Source organism: Girardinichthys multiradiatus, chromosome 4 (assembly GCF_021462225.1).
Source record: "Girardinichthys multiradiatus isolate DD_20200921_A chromosome 4, DD_fGirMul_XY1, whole genome shotgun sequence".
NCBI lineage: Eukaryota > Metazoa > Chordata > Actinopteri > Cyprinodontiformes > Goodeidae > Girardinichthys > Girardinichthys multiradiatus.
In genome coordinates, this window is record NC_061797.1 from 29410399 (window position 1) to 29422370 (window position 11972).

The 11972-nt window shown below is 38.1% G+C and overlaps 1 protein-coding gene across 2 annotated transcripts; it reads left to right on the top strand.

The window, feature by feature from the left end:
* Positions 1-268: 268 nt before the first annotated feature.
* On the top strand, positions 269-11661 carry vrk3 (VRK serine/threonine kinase 3). Of its 2 annotated transcripts, XM_047364201.1 has the most exons (17): positions 275-358; positions 756-787; positions 2322-2506; positions 2607-2756; positions 2851-2961; positions 4279-4404; positions 5056-5202; positions 7072-7115; positions 7300-7366; positions 7619-7703; positions 7785-7887; positions 7979-8071; positions 8505-8637; positions 9737-9854; positions 9949-10007; positions 10093-10235; positions 11279-11661. In XM_047364201.1, exons 1-16 carry the CDS (start codon positions 290-292, stop codon positions 10233-10235), a joined length of 1665 nt encoding a protein of 554 aa, XP_047220157.1. In that variant the 5' UTR covers positions 275-289; the 3' UTR covers positions 11279-11661. The 2 variants fall into 2 exon arrangements, with proteins under 2 accessions (XP_047220158.1, XP_047220157.1); XM_047364202.1 differs by lacking the exon at positions 756-787 and having other exon boundaries at positions 269-358.
* The last annotated feature ends 311 nt before the right edge of the window (positions 11662-11972 follow it).

Consider the following 11972-nt stretch of genomic DNA (forward strand, 5'->3'; position numbering starts at 1 on the left):
TCAGGAAACGTTTTCCTCCACCAGTATCACGTAGTGACCTGGCCACTATCCTGCAAGAAGAATGGCTTAAAATCCCTCTGACCACTGTGTAGGACTTGTATATGTCATTCCCAAGACGAATTGACGCTGTATTGGCCGCAAAAGGAGGCCCTACACCATACTAATAAATTATTGTGGTCTAAAACCAGGTGTTTCAGTTTCATTGTCCAACCCCTGTATACTACAGCTTGCCTATATCTTCAGTACAGCCCTGCAGGGGGCACCATATCAGCTCCACCGTTCCAACTGCATGACTTTTTATCCCGTGAAGAAGAATTCCAAGCGAACCCAAACAGAGCGGTGGAATTTTTGTTTAAAGGTATCTGAAATATTTATTTACAAGTGTAATGAGACAGTTTTAGTCAGTGATAAGCAGTTATAATATGTTAGAGGTTAAACTGGGCAGAGAGTTGGAGTTACAGACTTATGTTTAGCCTTGTCTTTTTCAATGTTTGTTAGCCTAGCTGACAATTTGCCTGGGTAAAACAGGAAATATTGTGAAATAATTTGATCTAAAGACGCACGGCTTTTGGTTTTGGGGTGTTTTTTTAACTTTAAAATTTTCCTTTTTTTATGTATCGTATAGTTAACACTGTGTGCGGTTAGTGCTGTTAGTTCTGGCAAATATTACATTATTTAAGAAAATACAATGAAAATGAATATTATATTTCGCTTTTGGTTGTTTCTCTTCTCAAACCTCTTTTATCTTTTCTTAGACCCAAACCTGGGTGGAGGATATTCTGTGCAGGTGATTCAGATTAAAGATTAAATTTATTGACATCATCCTGAAAGTGAAGCCCAGATGATTATTCACATTGTGATGACTGTTATTACTTAATATCATCATTTTAAATGTGCCATTTTTAGTCACCAAATATATGATGCATTTACAATGTTCTTGTTTTCTGGTTTGACTAATTGTATAACAAAATATTTAATATAATATATAAAAACAAAAATTGGGTGCACAAGTTTGAATTTAACTGGATTTTCTCTCACACACTCTAAATGATACTTACAGGGTCACACATCCGACCCATATCCATATTTCCTTCTAGCGGCCTAATGTTAGCAGGCTTTATCTGTTTTGAAACCAGTTTAGATGTGTTGGGCATCATGGTCTTGTGGTGACACCAAAGGTTTGCTCATTTGACCAAACTTTGACCTCCAATGAAAGAACACCACGGTCCATGTCGACAGTGAACCAAGTTACTAACATGGACTAAGAGGATGCTAACCGAGAAGGATGCCTCTGGTTTAAAATTGACACTTTTGATCCTGTTCTTAATTTGCAGCTCCCCACATGATAATGAAAAGGTCAAAAGTCTTCTGGATAAAATGTTTATGGTCTGACAAGAAAATGATTGTGATATTTGATCAGAATGACAAGGAATATGTTTGGATCAGTCAAGGTGAGGCTTTCTGTCCTAAGAACACTGTACTTACTGTGACGCACAGTGGTGGTAGCAACATGCTTGGGATCAGCTACCTCTAGAACTGATATGTTTTACAATGTAGGTGGAGTAATAAAGAGGATTAACTCAATTTCTTGACTTCATCTCAAATCAACAGCTAGAGAGTAGAAACTTGGACAACGGAGGATGTCTCAACAGGACAATGTTGGGCAAACAAATCAAACGTGGTCTGGGAACGGACCACGTTTGAGCCGGTTAATATTAAGCTTCTGGAGTGGTTTCAAGCTCAACACCTTTAAAAATGTGTGAACTATATTTAAAAGCCGGATCAGTGCCGGGATCTCGATTAAGTGAAAATGACCTCAGCTAGAATTGTGTTCACAAAAGTATTTTGCTTCTCTGTAACTTGTTAAAGAACAAGTACTTCAAATATTGTATGTAAATACTTTTATAATATAGGGGATTAGAGAGAATCCAACATAACTTCAGCACCAAATTCTTTGTTTAAAATTAATTGAAGTTTCATGATGTATAATCATTTCTCCCTCAACAACGATTACAGTGCAATAAACTGGCCAAAATGATATATCTCAGAAATCTTTATATTAGATGTTTGTTTTGAGATTCCTGCCTCATTTTGTTTCCAATTTTGAACTCAAAGCTTTTACTGGAAAAGTAAATTTTTTTGATAAATCAGAAGGAAAAAAAACAAACAGATGTAGACATAAAGGCTTAAATATCGTCAGATATTCGTGCAGCAAAGCATCATGTTTTGTACAATAACAGCTACATATTTGTTGGTTTATCGGTGAAGCTCAATGTCTGCATGGTTCTAAAGGTAGATGATGTGTGTGTTCGCTCCTCCAGGATGCCTTTCCATTTTTGCCCCCAGTGTGGGACGAAGCTGCAGCCTGATTTCAGGTTTTGCCCCTCCTGTGGGGAGAAACTCCCCTGCTCTGCTGATGAAGCTGGATTTATTAGTTCAGCTGCCTCTTTAAAGGACGAAACAACAGCAGCTGTAAATAACACAAGCCCTGCTTCAACTTTGACCTGTGAGCTGACAGTTTTTTTTTCTGTTTCTTTTTCCTAAACTAGTTAGTGTTGCCTGTAAATGTAAGAGTTTTTAGGGTTCTACATATTATCATTCTGCAGCCCAGGTCTGTAAATCTCCAGTTTCACCTCGCCCTGCTCTGCGAAAGACCCGTAACTCACTGCAGCTGGAGAAAACTGTTAAATTCAACATCCAGGGTGCGGCTCAACGTATTGTACCTTCATCTCCTGTCAAAACTGACGAGACCGAAGGTAAATGAAGCAGCACTTTCTGATCCAGTGGAGAAGGAGGGCAAAATGAAAGCTTTTGGTCTTGAAATTGAACATCTTTGGTTTGCATCAACAGTTAAGGGTGCTGGGAGTCCAAAGAAGCAAACCAGCACGGTCAAAGCTAAATTAGAGGTAAAACCAACTTCTGAGACTTCATCACCTCCTTCTGTAAAATCTCCGCAAGCAGGTAAGCTGAAAACAATCTGCTTGACTCATTTGTTTATACACATAGATCACCTTTCAAAAGTATTCGTTCCCCTTAAACATTTTCACATTTTGTCTCATTATAAATACAAACTTCTATGTATTTTGTTGACAAGTAGGTGATAGACCAACACAAAGAAACCGAACTTCACTGGGAAAGAAAAATTATGGTTTTCAAAATATAAATCGGAAAAGTGTGATGGTTGTTAAGCCCCCTTTGATTTCATATCCATAAATAAAATCCAGTGCCAACAGCTGCCTTTTAAACGGTCTACCAGTGTGTAATTTATCCTCAGTATAAGTCCAACTGTTCTGTGAAAGAGTCAGAGGTTTATTAGAAAAGATTAGAAAACAAACAACATCATGCAGACCAAGGATTACATCAGACAGGTCAGGCAAAAAGTAATGGAGACGATTAAAGCAGGGTTTAGCTATAAAAAAAACATCCCAAGCTTTTAACATCTCATGGAGCATGGTCCGCACGTCATCTGAAAATGGAAAGCCCAAAAACATGGCTGCCAATTTAATTGGACAAGCAGGGCAACAATCAAGAGGCCCATATCACCTCTGGAGCTACCAGAGATGCACCGCTCAGATGGGAAAAAAAATGACTGGACAACTATGAGTAGTGCAGTTCACAGAAATGGCCTTTAGGAAAGACTTGAAAGAAGAAAGTCATTGTTGAAAGGAACCTTAAGCAGTTCTGTTTACTGTTTGCCCCAAGCCATGTAGGATAAACAGCAGACTTGTGGAAGAAGGTTTGCTGGTCAGATGAGACTAAATGTAAACTCTATGGCTTATGAGCAAAGCACTATGGGAAAAACCACAGAAAACTAACAGAATATCACCCACAGTGAAACATGGTGGTGGCAGCATCATGCTGTGGTGATGGTGAGCTGGTTAGAATAGATGAGAGGATGGGTTCAATACAGGGCAATCCTGGAAGAAGAGCTGCAAGAGGGTGCACAAGGCCTACCTTCCAGCTGAACAATGGGCAGAAATCTCAGTCCCAAGATGTCCAATGCTGGTTAGACACATTCCCCTCAAGGCTTACAGCTGTAACTGCAGCGATAGGTGGGCTTTGGAGGCTGAATGCAAATACACACCGCACTTTTTAGATTTCTAAATATTTTTGAAAAATATGTATCATTTCCATGCCCTACTTTGTGTTGCTCGGTCACGTAAAATCCCTTGAGATCCACATTGAAGTTTGCAGCTGTAACAAAAGTACTTTTGCAAGGTACTGTACAGTCATATGCAGACAGCTCATAGATACTACGAAGCTCTTTAATCTGTCCAGTCAGGGGAAAGGCCAAACTCTCAAGCCCTGCTAAGAAGGGAGCTGAAGAGGTAGAGACCCCGTCTCATCAAACAGCTGGGACAACAGACGCATCAAAGGTGGAACGCTTCAAGTTTTCTCCGAAGGGTGAGCTGCACCCTTTACTTCCATACAACTGCCATCAAACAGTTAAACATGGCCAGTAGTTTTATTTTGTCCTGTGCGGGTTTTGTTTGTGGTATTTACTGTTTTGGCAGGTGGAGCAGTTGCATGTTGTGCAGCTCTTTTAAGGGTAAACACTGTTTTCTCTGATGTATTGATTCTAAAATGCCAAGATTATAAAGAAAGGATGTAGTAAAGATTAGAATAACGAAAAAAAATTAAGGGCACTTTATTAAAAGAAAGCACAGTATGTCACATGTGCATATTCTAGTTTTAAACATGATTTACTTTATTTTTTATTTTTCTTGTATTTTTACATTTTTTCATAATAATCATTTATTACAAATCTCTGTTTTCTTATTCTCAGGTTAAACAGTTTGTATTTGCTATGGCACAGCTACTACTCTTATGTGTTTTCTGCCTAACTAATGAAAAACACAAGTGGAGACTTTTATGGAGAGACATGTTCCTAATCTCTCTCTCCGTGTTGTGCATGGGTCCATAATCCATCTGCCTTATTTGCCAGTTTGGTATAAAGTTGCAAGATGCTCACTGCTACGTTACTTTGATTTTTTTTTCTTCTATAATAGTTTCCCAACCTTATGATCTTTATGTTTTAAATATATAAATATACAGTAACAGGGGGGGGCAAAGCCAAGAAGGCGAAGCATGCGTCCTCACTGGAGCTGCTGCAGGAAGGGGAGGAACTGACTGACAACACGGGCAAGAAGTGGAAACTGGTGAAGCTGATTGGTCAGAGCATGACAGAGCTCCTGTACCAAGGTAAGATAACGTAATATTAAAGAAAAAATGTATAAGGAGTTGAATAGTCTTTCTTTTCTTGTACTGTGAGATATGAACAAATTTGTTGCTGCCCCAAATAAAGATTTGTAAAAAACCTTAAATTTTACATTGCAAAATTATCCAACTTTTATTTCAGTACATCTACTTAGTGTGTCAATAATAATTATTTTTGACAAAAGCAATGTTTCTCCTCAGCTCATCCTACAGGTGTCCTACAGGAATTAGGTCTGGGGATTGAGATGCTTATCTGTCTGCTGAACCATTTCTGAGACAATTTTTGTGTACCAGATTGTTATTTAAAAAGTACTATTACTGCATAAGAGTTTATGACGCCATGCAGATAAGAAGGCTCACAACATCACAGACCCTCCACCATGCATAACAGAGGGCATGAGGTGCATTTCCACATATTCATTCTTTGTTTCACGTCACTCCCTCCTGGACTGCACGTTACCAAAAAGCTAAATCTTCATCTCAAACGACCAAAGCACCCAGTTCCAGTTAAGCAAACTTCACATGTTTACGTTTGTGATGGTAAGAGACTCCTAAACAACCTGTTGGCATGTAGGTGGTCTCTTGTAGGTTGTAGGTGAACACAAGATGCCACTTTTTGCCACCATTCTCAGTTAACTATAAGCTTAGAGATTTGGGTGACCTCCCTTGCCATCTGTATTATTATGCTATGAAAACTAAAATGGGTCCTTGTCCAGTCCAAAAGAAATGGGCCAATGTGTTACATCATAGTTATACCTCAGGAAACAAAGTAACTTAAAAAAGTATAAATGTTAAAAATACTTTCTAATTTACATTTATTTTGAAAAGGCTGTTAGGGATACAAATAATTTTGCCACTGATGATTTTGTTAGAAATAATTGGTACTACAGAGGCCCAACATTTAAAATCTGAAGCCAGAGAACATCTGTGGTGGAATGAGACTTCTGATAAGTTAAGAGGAAAAAGCTGAACTTGTGTTTGTGTTGCTTTGCCAGCTGGTTTTTCTGTTTTTACTTTATTGCTTCTTGATTCAGACTGAAGGGTGAGGTTTTAAGAGAAATATTCTATATGTAAAGCATCTAAAAATCTAATTTCCCCTAAATGCAGTGATTGTAAAAAGTGACACAGAGAACACTTAAAACTGAATGTAAAACTGACTCTGTTCTGTTGTTATTAAACTTTTTTTGCTTGATTTAGAAGAGGACGATGTGTAAAGCTGCTGGTTTTCTTGCCATGAGACATCTTGAATATAACGTTATCTGGATCTGTTGGTTGAATGAACCACTGCATCTATTTACTGATTCAGTCATTTATCTAAATTTACTGCAATAAAAAAAAAACGTTATTCAAATATAACTTTATACTATACATATATTGGTATTTGACTAAAAAAATGTGATTAATCAAAATTCATTAATTAATTACAAAGATTCTAATTAATTAGAATTTCTTATGTCAGACCCCAGCACTAGTATCTACATATCTTTACAAGGGGTGCCAATAAATGTGTTAATATCTGTAAAGATTTACAGTTGGACATTTAACAAAATACTTAATTTAGCAGAAGAAAAACATTTATTAGAGTTTGAATTATTTAATGTAGAATTAAACAGGAAAGAGCTGAACTATTTATAATTGTCTGGTCCTTTTCATCACACCCCGTCAGTGCTTAAAACACTTATAGTTAATTGTTGTGTTAACTATTTATTTTGGCTTCTTTTAAATTTGATTCTTACAGTTCCTGCAGTTTTTCACCACAAGCAGATTTTTAATCTGCATTTGATTCTGGACTGACATAGAAAGCATGAAAATAAAGCTTGATATCGGTGACATTTACTAATATTTATTTTTCAGTTGCTCAACCCAATTCAAAAGAAGCAGATCACGTCCTCAAGCAGGTCAGTGCAAACATGTTTTCCTATTCCTCTATTCATAACGGAAGAGTTCTTTGTACTCACTACAGTTTTAATAGTAAAAGTAATTATGTTAAATTCTCAGCATTCTTGTTTTGCTCTACATTTTCTTTAATGTTCTTATTTCAGCGCAGATTCCCTGTAATCCAACGTATTTTCTAAATTTTAGGGAGCTAAAGATGGGAGAATCTTCACTGAGCAGAACTTCCTGCAAAGAGCTGCTAAATCTACATCTGGTGGGAATTTATTATGAGTTGATGGCAGATTTATTATGTTGCCCCTACAGTTTGTGTCCATATAAACAGGTGTGGCAGGATTGTTTTACAGTAGACACATGCATCATTGTGATCGGTAAAAGACAAAGCTGGCAGCAGCACTCATCAGTCCAGTTCAACACATGTTTAATCTTCATGCATGATTAGGCTAAAAACAAATAGTTAAAGGTGACTGAACCATCATCTTCGTTCTAAGTCTTGTTGTGTTTGTAGTGGAAAAGTGGATCAAGCAGAAAAAGATGGATTTTTTGGGGATCCCCTCCTGCGTTGGTTTTGGTCTTCATGCAGACTCATACAGGTGTGAATTCAGTCTAAATATTCTCCCCTTATGTCTCAGCATTTCACACTGAATCGCATATTTCTTCATCCTGAATTATAGGTTTCTGATTTTCCCCAACATGGGCCGCTCCCTGCAGTCAGTCATAGAGGAAGAAAACGAGCTTCTCTCTGAGAAGGCCGTCCTTCAGCTCGCCTGTAGGATAGTGAGTCCGGTCCTGCTCGGTGAAAACGGTCTTCATCCACTCAGTAAAACAAGCAATGTTGGTAAAATGTGACATGTCTGCTCGCTTTCAGCTGGATGTGCTGGAGTTCATCCATTCAAACGAGTACGTTCATGCTGACATTAGTGCAGAGAACATCTACATCAAACCTGGACAGAAATCACAGGTAAAAGAAAGCATGAGGGACAAAACCAAACAAATATGACATAATTCCCAAGACCAAACAGATAACCTGATTTTTTTTTTTTTTCGAGTATAAAACAAAACCAAAGTGCTGTTTTAACAGATTCAGCCATTTTTGTGGCTTTTTTTCTGATTTCTGTTTTTTGTAAATTGTGAAACAAAGCTCTGTTTTTAGCTTGACTCTTTTCTCTAAAATATGTTGATAATTCTGACACATTTCCCTTAACAGCCAGAACATTTTATTTTTTATGTTACAAAATACAAAAATGTTTTCAATATTTAAAGATGTGCAAAATAAGGTTCTGTCACATTTTGTTTTTATTTTAACATCACATTAGGTTTTTTGCAGGGATCACCTTTTCAGCGTCCAATAAGTGGTGTGTGGTCGTGCTGACCCGTGTATTGTGTGTTGGTAGGTGTACCTGGTAGGATACTGCCATGCCTTCAGGTACTGTCCAGGAGGCCAGCATGTGGAATACCGTGAAGCCAGCAGAATGCCACATGAGGGCGCCATGGAGTTCATCAGCCTGGATGCACACAAGGGAGCAGGTGTGTTTTCTTACTCCCTATGTGGTCTTGAGAAATATGGAAAAAGATCAGAAGAAATATTGGTAGTTTTGGACTTTCCTTTAACAAAAAGTTGGGTCTTTACCTCCTTCCTTGTCTTTTTTGTTCATTTCTTCATTTTTGGATCCTCTGTGTCTTTACTTCTTTGCGCGCTACCCTACATGTTCTTCATTTTAACGAACATGTAACGAAAGAAAGGCCCAGAAGAAAAGGCGGGAGGCCTTTTCTTCTGTGCCTTTCTTTCTTTCTTTCTTTCTTTCTTTCGTTCGTTCGTTCGTTCGTTCGCTCGCTTCCTTCCTTGTGTCCTCTCTCTTCCTGCCATATTTCCTTTATTATTTATTTTCTTTCTATTTCCTCCACTATATCCCTTAAATCTGACATTACCTAAACATGCACTGCTCAGGTCTACGTGGTTCATTACCTGCATCTCCAAGATGCAACCACAGACCTGCTATATCATTGGAAAGATTTTGAAGTATTTTTCTATTGCTTCATAGTACTACACCACTTCACAAGAAAAATAAATATCAAACATAAATACTGATCCAAGAATATCCTCCGAATAACATTTGAGAAGTGCCCTATCTGAAGCCAGTCTAAAAGCTCATTGATAGAGGTATCTTGTTGATCTTATATCTTTCTCCTTCTGTTATATGACTGACTATATGTGTGGAGCTGTAAAAATCACAACCTCATTTTCTCAGTCGGGAGTGAAAATCTCTTTCTCTGTGTGCTATTCTTGTATCTTGTATCATTCTTTGTTTTTTTGCCCAAAAAAATGTAATGTAAGGGGAAAAAAAGCCTCATACTGATCCACTGAATCCAGGTAGAGACTTTCCTCCTTTTAGCGCACTGGAATATTAATACATTGCCAGATTTATTTTCCTTCCTCCAGCTCTGCACCCACACTCCATCTGGCCATTTGGCAAACATAATCACATAGATGTGGTTTTCCTCATTAATATGATTGTGATGTTGTGCAGACTCCTTAACAACCTAAAAACAGGCTTATTTCTGCACCCGAGGCATGCTGGGTTATTTGCATGAATGAAGGTATAATGTTTATGTTCCTGTTTTTCAGCCCCGTCTCGCCGCAGTGACTTGCAGTCTCTGGGTTACTGCATGCTTATGTTGCACACAGGGACGCTGCCGTGGTCCGAACTAACTCAGCCGGAGCAGGTGGCCACCCAGAAACAGAGGTAAAGGGAGAGCAAATCCCCATCTAACTCTGAAGCTTAACTTTGATTAAAAACAACAAACATAAAACTTAGAAAAATATATATATTTTGCCAGGTATATGGATGATGTGAAAGCCCTGCTGAACCACTGCTTTGGGAAGAAAAAAGTTTCAGGTGAGTTAAAATGAGTTTTTCTGTAACCTGCCCCAGCTGTGATGGCCAGCTGTTTGGTGACATCTGTGTGTGTTTTATCGTGTAGGCGCCATTCAGACCTTCCTGACAGCAGTGATGGCTTTGCAGTACACAGAGGAACCAAACTACTCAGAGCTGAAGGCTGGACTCCGTGCTGCCTTGCAGCAGCTGGGGGGATCAGTGGAGCAGTCTCTCGATATGTCCATATAGGTAACTACACTTGTAATACAATGTCATAATATCAGGCATCTGTGAAATATGCTATTGGCAGCATCACGACGATGATAGGAAGATGGATGGAGATAAATACAGGACAATCTTGGGAGTAAAGTTGTTAGAGGCTGCAAAACACTTGGGACTAGGGTAGGGGTTCACCTTTTAGCAGGATGGTAACCCTAAACATACAGCCTAGGCTACAATACAATGGTTTACATCAAAGCATATTCATGTGTTAGAATGGCCTAGTCAAAGTTCAGACCTAAATTCATTTGAGAGTCACTAAATCCAATCTGACAGAGTTTGAGGTATTTTGCAAAGAAGAATGGGTGGAAATTTCAGTCTCTACATGTGTGAAACATACCCCGAAACACTTGCAGCTGTAACTACATTGAAAGATGGTTCTACATGCATACCTCTAGTGGTGACTGACAGGAGCTAAATACAAATGGACGTCACACTTTGTGTGGGTCGATAACACATAAAATGTCAATAAAGCACACTGAAGTTTGGGGTTTTAATGTGAACAATTTGAAAACGTTTGAGATATGAAAAGTTTTGCTAGGCAACGCAGTTATAGCAAATGGAACAAACCTGGGAACTTTTGCTTTGTTCAAATGAGTTGAAAGCGTCTGCAGCACTCAAATGGTCAAAAGCAGATTGTGTGAATTCAAAATAGGCTCTAAACTTCTCACAACCAGCTCAGAATGATCAGTTTCTCTTGTGCTGAATGGTACTCTAGGTGTATTCTGGGAGTTTGACTAAATGATTCAGTCTTACTGTCAGGTGCTGCCTGGACTGCTTTAAATGTTGTTTTTACGCCAAATCAACAAACTGATTAATCAAATTCATTGAAAACGTAAATAAACAGGCTGTCATTTTGGATTTGTGGTTTCATCAATGAATAGAAACATGAGATCTGCAGAAGTTGGGGGAAGGGAAAGTTTTATCTTAAATTCACATTTAAAGCAGTTTTATAAAAGCCAGAGCCAAAACTGCATTGGATCATTTTAATTTTTATCTCCTTCTTTTCACAGAAACCGAAGCAAGAACTAGAACCTCTTACTAGGTTTTAATAGCTGAAATTTTATCTGTGATTGTTTCCGATGCACTGAAACCCGTACAGTTTAGCATCTGCTAATGTTGCTCCAGTTCAAACTGTTTGAGTCAGCATTTCAAGCATTAATGATTTCTGTGAGGTATTGCACTGTTTTTTTGTATGGCTTTAAATTCAGAAAGATGTTGACATTGTTGATTTAATGTAACGCCGTTCTTACAAAGTTTGTCAGGTTGTGACTTTGTTTTTTTAAACTAAAGAATAAAGTTTACTGTTTTTCTTCCATCCTTGCTCCTGCTAACATTTAACTACAATAATAAGGTTTGTATTAAGCCAAATAAAATCTCTTATTTCTTGTTAAAATGGCCTTTACCTTCTTGACTATGTAGCACATACTTTAAATTATATTAATGTGTCCTAAATGTGCACCCTTACAGATATCTTGGTTATGCTTTTTGGCACTCCTGAAATTAGACTAAAGGAAAAGTGCACATCAACATGTGGCACAGGGAAGCTGGAATCAAACCCACAACAACTACTATTCCCACTGAGCCACAGATATTCAGTAAAAACGTCTTTTGACTTTAGGGTAATTATAGCACTGATATTTTAGATGTTTGAGAAGTGGGACGCCATCAGCTGGTGAAAAGAGGTTGCCTTAAAGATCTGAAAAA

What these genes read in the sequence shown, in the direction of transcription:
- vrk3 (XM_047364201.1), top strand. Translation starts at nt 290, where the DNA reads ATGACTTTTTATCCCGTGAAGAAGAATTCCAAGCGAACCCAAACAGAG. An exon ending in GTGGAGGATATTCTGTGCAG is followed by an intron (nt 788 to 2,321) that starts GTGATTCAGATT and finishes TCGCTCCTCCAG; the next exon opens with GATGCCTTTCCATTTTTGCC. An exon ending in AGCTGCTAAATCTACATCTG is followed by an intron (nt 7,367 to 7,618) that starts GTGGGAATTTAT and finishes TTGTGTTTGTAG; the next exon opens with TGGAAAAGTGGATCAAGCAG.